Source organism: Anomaloglossus baeobatrachus, chromosome 3, assembly GCF_048569485.1.
Source record: "Anomaloglossus baeobatrachus isolate aAnoBae1 chromosome 3, aAnoBae1.hap1, whole genome shotgun sequence".
In the NCBI taxonomy this organism is placed as follows: Eukaryota; Metazoa; Chordata; class Amphibia; order Anura; family Aromobatidae; genus Anomaloglossus; species Anomaloglossus baeobatrachus.
In genome coordinates, this window is record NC_134355.1 from 702,117,369 (window position 1) to 702,128,835 (window position 11,467).

The 11,467-nt window shown below is 40.1% G+C and overlaps 1 protein-coding gene across 1 annotated transcript in view; it reads left to right on the forward strand.

Annotated features, from left to right (window-relative positions):
- LOC142297114 (uncharacterized) overlaps positions 1 to 5,877 on the forward strand; it is a 116,209-nt gene extending 110,332 nt beyond the window's left edge. Inside the window, exon 7 of the mRNA XM_075341379.1 lies at positions 3,001 to 5,877. Coding sequence (XP_075197494.1) covers positions 3,001 to 5,645 — 2,645 coding nt within the window. The 3' untranslated portion in view covers positions 5,646 to 5,877. The remainder of the gene's footprint in view (positions 1 to 3,000) is intronic.
- The last annotated feature ends 5,590 nt before the right edge of the window (positions 5,878 to 11,467 follow it).

Below are 11,467 nucleotides of genomic sequence, written 5' to 3' on the forward strand. Positions count from 1 at the left end.
CAGTGACATGCTCTGCTCTGACACATAGTGTGCTGCATGTAACTATCTGTCTCCACTCTGGGACTTGTTGTGCAGGTGACCGGATGATACATGTCAATAACTGCCCCACTCTGAGACTTGTTCAGGTGAGAGTGTATACAGTTGGAACAATGCAGCAGAAGTCACAGAGTGGAGCAAGTGAGTGACATCTATCATCCGGTCACCTGCACAACAAGTCCCAGAGTGGATACAGTGACATGCAGCACACTATGTGTCAGAGCAGAGCATGTCACCAACTTGCTCTGCTCTGTCATCTGCGGTGCTGCATGTCACGTTTTTGCCGCGATTTGGTGCGTTTTTTGCTGCGTTTTTGCTCACTGTGTTTTTAATCAGTGCACAATGCCATTAAAGAATGTTGATGAAAAAAAAAAAAAGGTCTGATGTAATTTCCTTATTCAAAATGTTAATTGTATGCAGGAGAGCAGACAGCAGCTGCAGAACTACAAGGCTCAGCATCCTCCATTCACTAGTGTATGCAGGAGAGCAGACAGCAGCTGCAGAACTACAAGGCTCAGCATCCTCCATTCACTAGTGTATGCAGGAGAGCAGACAGCAGCTGCAGAACTACTTGGCTCAGCATCCTCCATTCACTAGTGTATGCAGGAGAGCAGACAGCAGCTGCAGGACTACAAGGCTCAGCATCCTCCATTCACTAGTGTATGCAGGAGAGCAGACAGAAGCTGCAGAACTACAAGGCTCAGCATCCTCCATCCAGGACTGTATGCAGTTTTTTTTACCCAAAAAGAAAAAAAAAATGACATGGGCTTCGCCATATTTTTGTATGCTAGCCGGGTACAGCAGGCAGGTACGGGCTGCCCCCAACCCCCAGCTGCCTATTTGTACCCGGCTGGGAACCAAAAATATAGAGAAGCCCTTTTTTTTTTTTTTTTTTTTTTAATTATTTCATGAATTTCATGAAATAATTTAAAAAAAAAAATGACGTGAGCTTCGCCTTATTTTGGTGTCCAGCCGGGTACAACTAGGCAGCTGGGGATTGGAATCCACAGTGAAGGGTGCCCAAGCTTTCTGGGCACCCCCACTGCGAATTGCAGTCCGCAGCCACCCCAGAAAATGGCGCTTTCATAGAAGCGCCATCTTCTGGCGCTGTATCCAACTCTTCCAGCTGCCCTGATGCCGGGTGGCTAGCTGGGTAATAATGGAGTTAGGGCTAGCTGTATATTATCAGCTAGCCCTAAGCCCGAAATTCATGGTGTCATTCCAATATTAGACATGATCACCATGAATTTCTAGTAATGATAAAATAAAAAAACACAACACACAGAAAAATATTTTTATTAGAAATAAAACACAACACAATTAGTGACTCCATCTTTATTGAAATAAACCCCCCTCCGCAGTAATCCTGGGTTAGGGTCCCGCGCCGTCCAATCCGGATCCAATATCATTTGATCGGTTTGCTGGAAGGCAAAGCGATCAGATGATGTGTCAGGTTAAAGGATGTGAATCACATCATACATCAGCTGATTGTATAAAAGCCGATTATACAATCAGCTGATGCATCAGTAGAAAAAAAAATAAATAAATACATACTTATGTGCTGATTACCGGCAGCTCCTGCAGCGGAGTCTGATCCTGGCCCATCACTGCAGGAGCTGCCGGTAATCAGCTGATGAAGTCCCCTGACGGCAGGATCAGCTGATAGCCGGCCGCCGGTACCGCGAGAATCGATCAGCTGATGCGTCAGGTGACTGCATCAGGTGATCCACCGCCAGGTCCTGCAAGCTTCGTACGTGACCCGGGGAGACTGCACACAGCCGAAGCGGCGGTACCGAGACAGGGGCTGGAAGCAGGCATGGCACCGGGACCCTGCAGACAGGTGAGTATGACATACACACACACACACACACACACACACACACACACACACTGTATATACGCACACACACTGTATATACGCACACACTGTATATACACACACACACACACACACACTGTATATACGCACACACACACTGTATATACGCGCACACACACTGTATATACGCGCACACACACTTTCTTCCCCTGGCTGTGTAGAGCTGCTGCTGTCTCTGTGTGATTGCTCTCAGTGCACATCCACTGGGAAGAGGCAGGGAGGAGGGTTTGGGTGGGAGCAGAGTGGGTGTATTAGACACAATGGGTGTGTTAGATAAGCTAGACACCGCCCTAGAGCCACAAAGAATTCTGGGACTTGTAGGAACTGAACACAGGAAGTCAGAGGAGAGATTAACCCCATCAGAGCTGGAGCCAGCAATGAGCATGTGCTGCTAGTGCACAATAAAAGGTAATTTTGCTGAAAAAACATAATAGATGTGTTGAGGGGCACATATTAGCAAGATTTATCAGAAAAAAAAAAATCAGTTTTGGTAACTGGACAACTTCTTTAAGGTTCAACTCGTGATGTCCATTTTAGGGAATCCTGGTAAGCCCTGTTCCAAGGTTATAACTAGGCAAAGTAATGTCAACATATTTTCACTCATTACAGACTCCAAATATTAATTATTAAAATTAGATTTCTTAAATGGCCTGATATCTGCCTGTTGGTGGATAGGGCTTTATTTGTAGCATTTGCAGTGGGATTTAAGTTTTTCCTACAGGTAATTTTGATTCTAGTGATTAGAGGGAAACTGAAGCTCTGATATACTGACATTTTTTGGTGTATTTTCTCTGCTTTTTATGTCAGCATGTTTTTTGATTTTGTTCTGATTCTTTGATATCTTTGTATGGTTAATTTTTTTACTATTTATTTTGTATATATGTGATGTTCTATTGAATTAACCATGAGATTTTAAATGATAAAACATTTTTTTTTTCATTATTAACTTACTCGTATGCTTGTCTGTGTCACATTTAATTTTGAGTTTAAATACTGTTACTCTTTCATACTGTGGGTATGTTGATGTCTTAATAGAAATATTTGTAAATTTGTAAAAAATAATAATCTATTTTTATCTCCAACAGAAAAGGCAAGTGATCATTCTGGGGGAAATATGATGATATTGCTAGAATGTAATGTCAAAGATGAAGATAACCTGTGTCAGTCCTCAGGAGAAAACCTTATTATCCTTAATGTACATCAACAAGATCCTGTTAAATGCAAGAGAAATCACACAACAGAGAAGCCGTATTCATGTTCAGAATGCGGGAAATGTTTTAAAGTAAAATCACATCTTATTAGACATCAAAGAATTCACACAGGAGAGAAGCCGTTTTCATGTTCAGAATGTGAGAAACATTTTTCAAAAAAACCTAACCTTGTTAAACATCAGAGAATTCACACAGGAAAGAAGCGGTTTCAATGTTCAGAATGTGAAAAATGTTTTCTAAATAAGTCAGATTTTGTTAGACATGTGAGAATTCATACAGGAGAGAAGCCGTATTCATGTTCAGAATGTGAGAAATGTTTTATTACAAAAGCACATCTTGTTGTACATCAGAGAATTCACACAGGAGAGAAGCCGTATTCATGTTCAGAATGTGGGAAATGTTTTATTGCAAAATGTCGTCTTGTGCGACATGAACGAATTCATACAGGAAAGAAGCCGTATTCATGTTCAGAATGGGGGAAATGTTTTAAACATAAATCAAATCTTTTTGAGCATAAAAGAAATCATACAGGAGAGAAGCCGTATTCATGTTCAGAATGTGGGAAATGTTTTATTACAAAAGCACATCTTGTTATACATCAGAGAATTCACACAGGAGAGAAGCCGTATTCATGTTCAGAATGTGGGAAATGTTTTTCTGTAAAATGTCGTCTTGTGCGACATGAACAAATTCATACAGGAAAGAAGCCGTATTCATGTTCAGAATGTGGGAAATGTTTTAAAGATAAATCAAATCTTATTGAGCATAAAAGAAATCATACAGGAGAGAAGCCGTATTCATGTTCAGAATGTGGGAAATGTTTTATTACAAAAGCACATCTTGTTATACATCAGAGAATTCATACAGGAGAGAAGCCGTATTCATGTTCAGAATGTGAGAAATGTTTTATTACAAAAGCACATCTTGTTGTACATCAGAGAATTCACACAGGAGAGAAGCCATATTCCTGTTCAGTATGTCAGAAAAGTTTTGCAGATAAATCAAGCCTTATTAGACATGAGAATGTTCACACAGTAGTAAAGCCGTACTCATGTTCAGAATGTGGGAAATGTTTTAAAGAAAAATCAAATCTTATTCAGCACAAAAGACATCACACAGGAGAGAAGCCGTATTCATGTTCAGAATGTGGGAAATGTTTTATTGCAAAATGTCGTCTTGTGCGACATGAACGAATTCATACAGGAAAGAAGCCGTATTCATGTTCAGAATGTGGGAAGTGTTTTATTGCAAAATGTCGTCTTGTGCAACATGAGCGAATTCATTCAGGAAAAAAGCCGTATTCATGTACAGAATGTGAGAAATGTTTTATTACAAAAGCACATCTTGTTATACATCAGAGAATTCACACAGGAGAGAAGCCGTATTCATGTTCAGAATGTGGGAAATGTTTTTCTGTAAAATGTCGTCTTGTGCGACATGAGCAAATTCATACAGGAAAGAAGCCATATTCATGTTCAGAATGTGGGAAATGTTTTTCTGTAAAATATCGTCTTGTGCGACATGTGCGAATTCATTCAGGAAAAAAGCCGTATTCATGTACAGAATGTGAGAACTGTTTTATTACAAAAGCACATCTTGTTATACATCAGAGAATTCACACAGGAGAGAAGCCGTATTCATGTACAGTATGTCAGAAAACTTTTGCAGAGAAATCAAGCCTTATTAGACATAAAAATGTTCACACAGTAGTAAAGCCGTACTCGTGTTCAGAATGTGGGAAATGTTTTACTATAAAATCTCGTCTTGTTATACATGAGAGAAGTCACACAGGGGAGAAGCCGTATTCCTGTTCTAAATGTCATAAAGCTTTTAAGCATAAAACAAGTCTGACAGCGCATGAGAGAATTCACACAGGAAATACATACTCCTGTTCCGAATGTGGAAAATATTTTTTAAATAAAGTAAATCTTCTTTCTCATGTGAAAACGCACACAGAAGAAAATACGTATTTATATTCAGAATGTGAGAAACAGTTTAATACTGAAGCCCTGCTAAATGATCATCAAAGAGATTACACTGAAGAGAAGCCATTTACATGTAGCGAATGTGGGATATGTTTTATATATGAATCAAGTCTTCTTAGACATAAGAAAGTTCATGATCAGAGTGTGGAAAATGTTTCTTTACACAAATCATTGGAGGTTAAACATCTGAGAAGTTACACAGTAGAGAATCCGTATTCATGTTCAGTATGTGGGAAATGGTTTAATACTGAAGCCCTGCTAAGTGACCATCAGAGAGATCACACTGAAGAGAAACCATTTACATGTAGCGAATGTGGGATATGTTTTATATATGAATCAAGTCTTGTCAGACATAAGAAAGTTCATGATGATATTGTGGAAAGTGTTTCTTTAAACAAATCATTTGAGGTTAAACATCTGAGAAGTTACACAGTAGAGAAGCCGTATTCATGCTCCGAATGTGGAAAATGCTTTATTAGCAAAGACAAACTTCATACTCATCAGAGAAGTCACACAAAGGGGAAGCTGTTTTGATGTTTAATATGAAAAAGTGTTTTCACAAAGAAATTAAAGCAAAAATATCTTTTTTTTTTCAAGTCAATAATGTTATTTGTAGAGATTAAACGTTTTGGGTTTTTTTTATTGCATAAACTGAAGCTGCCAAGCATCTAAATTACATTTACCTGGTGTCATCTGTGACATCGATCCTTTGGGGACAATAATTGTGGACATAAGGATAAAATAAACATATATGTAATTATGTATATATCAGTTTTGATTTTTATTCAAATGGTGTATAAGGATAAAAGTGATGGAATTGAGCAATATATTCAGTATCCTGCAATTAGTGTTTGTAGTAGAATAGTAAGCCAGGCACATACATGAATTGTATGCTGTACAAATAAAAGTAACACAACGTTTCAGCCAATACTTCGACCTTCTTCAGTAGAACCAGCTCCATGTATACATGAAAGAAAGAGGGCAGTGCGCAAATTAAAGAGCCCTGCTATGTTATATGTATACACTATTTGTATTGAACAAGAGCCAGTAAAGATATATGGTAAAATGAAAGAAGGGAAAAATGTGAACGTTGTTTGCTGCTATCTTAGATGACAAATCTTGTGACAGCGACAACACAGGTGTATAGAAAATATGTGCATGTAGAATACTGCTAATGCAGTGGGCTATTACCCAATAAGGCTGCCTGTGTGAGCTGCTTTGTAGATTATAATGATCACTGGCAGGTCACTTTTATACTCCGAGGTAACTTGGGAAATTTGCACGCAGTATCCACTGCTACTGCGATAGCTTACTGCCTGGAAAGACTTCCTGCAAAAGCCGCTCGTCACAATATAGAAAACAGGGCACAAGTGTATCATGAGTTCACCCAAGCCAGGAGCAAGTCCCAAACATTAAGGACATACAAATGCTTTGATCGTACTTAGGTTTTTTCTTTTTCTACTAAAAAGAAACAAAACCGCTCACCACTGCAGAGACAAGCCTGAATATATCCTCCTGTTAGTCCCCTTTGGTCCGGCACGGATTACGGCAGCAAGCCGAGAAGATAATAGAAGAAAGCAGTGGAAAAATCCAGCTGGACTCCAAAGGGATAAATAAAAATGCTTCTTTATTTATATCAACTCGATTAAAAATATATATCCATTTCTCAAGTAAAGACACCGGCTTGTTCACACTGATGCATGGCAGATGTATACTACTACGCGTTTCGGCGGAACGCCTTCCTCAGGTCGACCTGAGGAAGGCGTTCCGCCGAAACGCGTAGTAGTATACATCTGCCATGCATCAGTGTGAACAAGCCGGTGTCTTTACTTGAGAAATGGATATATATTTTTAATCGAGTTGATATAAATAAAGAAGCATTTTTATTTATCCCTTTGGAGTCCAGCTGGATTTTTCCACTGCTTTCTTCTTTTTCTACTGTTAGTTTCCAAATACTAATTTAAGATGTTGCCTAAAATATGCATAAATAAGTGCAGATTTCCCCTCTCTGCTGATCTATGGGGATTTTGTTTCCTTCTTTCCCATTGATATCATGCACAGGAAATCTTACATCGAGCCAATGCATCTTTATGGGATTTAGAATAAAGCTTTGAGCAATATATAAAACACAAACTCCTAAAACTTCAAATTTATTGGACATACATTAAAAATGAGATGGATTTCCACATAATAAACAACACAAAACACTTACTGTGGTAATATTAATATCACATACAAGGAAAGCTGACACTAATAGGCAGTGGCGTAACTAGAGTGTGATGGGCTCCAGTACAAAGTTCGGACCTGGGCCCTTCCCTCCACCTACACTGACACTTGGGGTATGGGATAATGACATTGACACTTGGCTTTTACCCTCAGCACCCAGGTTTCCCATTATCTGAAATCCCTCTATCAGCACCCAGCTTTCCTGTTCTGATAGCCATCTTGTCCTCGGCACCCAGCTTCGCTATGCTCTGCTATACATCTTTCCCTCAGCACCCATCTTTCCCATATCAGAGCATGGGAAAGCTGGGTGATGAAAGATGTATAGCAGAGCATGGAAAAGCTGGTGGTGAGGGAAAGAGCCTTTGTCCCTCAGCACAAAACGTTCCCATCCCCTGCTTGTATTTTTGTACCCCCTCGTATATAGTTCTCCAAATACTATAATGGCCCCCACATAGCATAAAGGGTCCCACATAACCATTCATATATTAGAATGTACCCCCATAGTCCTCCATGTATTATAATGCATTTCCCATAGTTCTCCATGTATTATAATTCAACTCACAGTTCTCCATATATAATGCACCACATAGTCCTCCATGTATAAGTAGCCCTCATAGCCCTCCAATTATTATAATGAATTTCCCATAGTTCTCCATGCATTATAATTCACCCCATAGTTCTCCATATATTATAATGCACCCCATAGTGTATATATATATATATATATATATATTATACTGCACCACATAGTTCTCCATGTTTTATAATGCACCCCCATAGTCCATGTATAACGCAGCCTCCATAGTCCTCCATATATTATAATGTAGCCTCCCATTGTCCTATATGTATTATAATGCAGCCTCATAAACCTTATTGTATTATGCAGCCCCATACTCCGCCGTGTATAATGCACCCCTATAGTCCATGTATAAGGTGTCCTTCATGTTGTATAATGCATCCCCATAGACCTCCATGTATAATGCAGCCAGCCCCACAGGCCTTCATGTCTAATTCAGCCCCCTAGGCCTCCATGTATTATGCAGCCTCGCAGGCCTCTGGCCACTGTGTATTCACTGATTAAAAAAAAACAAAAAAAAAAACAAGTACTCTTCTCTCTCCTCATTCCACCGTTGCTCTGTCATCGCCTCGCTCCACCGCTGCTGTCCTCACCTCTCTCCTTTGTTCCCCCGCTGCTCCGGTCTGCGTCCTCCTGTCCTGTGCGCTGTGCTCTGCATGCCTCATCACATCAGTTGCACAGGATTGACGTCACCAAGCAGGCACAGGGGAAGAATGATGGAGCAATGAGCGGCACGCGCCGCTTGATGCTTTATCATTGCTGTGTGCGATGACAGGGCAGGGTGGCCCGGTGCCGCTGACCCCTGGCAGGGGGGCCCGATGTTAGCGGCGGTGGCACAGAATCATATAGTGGCCGCGTGGTCTGCGACAGAACAGCGCAGCTCCTCTCACAGATGGGAGCTGGCTGCTGATCTGCAGGGCGACCACCAGGCCCCTAACCTGCCGGCCCTGGTCACAATGGCAACCTCTGCAACCGCGGTCATTACGCCCCTGCTAATAGGCCCTGTTCTCCCTACTATCTTGCCGCGGAGGTCGGCACCCTAATCCTGCGCATAAGGTGCCCCCACTCACCGACAGCTGACCCTTAAGCCCCTAAGAAGTTCTAAGCAGATTAGATAGGGGACAGCAAAAATTACCACACAAATTTAAAACAAGCACCAACAACAAAAACTACCACCAATTCTAAACAACTACACACACTTCCAGAAGCACTAATATATAGTCTGGAAAGTGTAGATCGGCCCAATGGCCTACAGAATAGACCACTCAATCAAAGTGGACAAAGGACCACCCGACGCGTTTCCCCTCAAAATGAGAGGTTCCTCAGGAGTGGAAAGGAAAACTTAAGATAATCCGTAGTACTTTCTAAAATACTGTATTAACAAGGTGCATGTGCCTAAAGTGCATATTTGAGGCCAAGCAGAGAAAATATATAAACAAGCAAGGTGGTTATTAAACCATACAGATGACTCGGTGACGAAAAATTCATACCACCACATCTATAGATAGAAATTGGGCCATAGGGCTCATTTCATTGCTACATCAGGAGCCTCACCGTATCGCTATCGGGATGGGGCTCTGTTCATGGGTTGAGACCATACAGCACTGTGCCTTCGGCAGTATATCACAAGCTAAGTGTCATACAGTGGGTACGGAAAGTATTCAGAACCCTTTAAATTTTTCACTCTTTGTTTCATTGCAGACATTTGGTAAATTAAAAAAAAGTTCATTTTTTTCTCATTAATGTGCACTCTGCTCCACATCCCCCATCTTGTCAGAAATTCTTCCTTGCAGATCCTCTCCAGTTCCGTCAGGATGGATGGTGAACATTGGTGGAAGCCATTTTCAGGTCTCTCCAGAGATGTACCTTTGTGATTAATGGCTATTGCAGTTATTCTATCTATATTGACTCTAGTTATCTTTGGATAGCTATATATGTGGGCCCATTGTATGGCTTCTAGACACTTGTTTGTAGTGGATTACCATATGGAACCCTCTATGAATTTTTTCTGGAAGTGTGTGTAGTTGTTTAGTATTGGTGGTAGTTTTTGTTGTTGGTGCTTGTTAAAATTTTGTGTGGTAATTTTTGCTTACTCCTATCTAATCTGCTTAGGCATTCTTAGGGCCTTAAGGGTCAGCTGTCGGTGAGTGGGGGCACAATATGTGAAGGATTACGGTGCCGACCTAATCAGACTTCAAACAAAGATAACAATTTTAATATTATGGTGAAGAATCAACAACCAGTGGGACATAATTGTGAAGTTGAACGAAATGCATTGCTTATTTTAAACTTTTTTATCAAATAAAAAACTGAAAATAGGGACGTGCAATATTATTCATCCCCTTTACTTTCAGTGCAGCAAACTCACTCCAGAAGTTGATTGAGGATCTCTGAATGCTCCAATGTTGTCCTAAATGACTGTTGATGATAAATATAGTGAAGAAAGGGTTTTAACCAGCTCACCTGTATAGGAACACCTCCCTGTTTTAGAAGCAAGGATAACAGCGTTGCTGGTGCAGGGACTTGAAATAGAAAAGATCTCCAGCTTCCAAATGCATAAAATCAATTTATTTTATTCCAAAAATTAAAATCTAAAGTACAGAACTTGATCCCAAATAGTAAGAGCAATTAGAAATGCAACGTGTTTCAGACAAGATGTCCTTTGTCAGAGCATATAGCTTATGTTTCATAAAGGCTCACTTTTAACCTTTAGGGGATGAATGACACAGGTGGTATAATCAAATAATCCCAAATGAAGGGGAAATTAGTACCAAGCTGTGGCAGTATAATACCCGTAAAGGCTTTACAAAATGTGTACAAATACAAAGTATAATGCATTAATCATTAAATAGTAATAATAAATTGAGAATCAATTTTGTATATTATATACCGACAACAAAATAAACATTCCAATGTGACACCATTATAGTCACATGATATATACATACTGTATATTAGATATAGTAAAGACCCCCTTCTTTCTGTCTCCATGAGTTAACTGGAGACCCATAACATGAGACTTCCTTATATCTGTGATTCAAATATGAATGCAACCGATTTTACAGCGAAAATTAAAAAAAAAAAAAAGGGGAGAAGGTCTCAATATGAGAATGGTTAATAATGATACATGCTCTCTCGTCGTGAATTAAATCCATAAGGAGAACATGTGCCTAAGTTAAATATCCAAAACGCTTTGCATTTTTCAATGATAAATATAATCCACCTGTGTGTAATCAAGTCTCCGTATAAATGCACCAGCTCTGTGATAGTCTCAGTGTTCTGTTTAAAGCACAAAGAGCATCATGAAGACCAAGGAACACAACAGGCAGGTCTGTGATACTGTTGTGGAGAAGAAGCACTGTGCAAGCGATCATATTGAAATTGAAGAAGTATCATACCACTGCAAATCTACCATGACCCGGCCGTACCTCAAAACTTTCATCTCAAACAAGGAGAAGACTGATCAGAGATGCAGCCAAGAGGCCCATGATCACTCTGGATGAACTGCAGAGATCTACAGCTGAGGTGGGAGAATCTGTCCATAGCACAACAA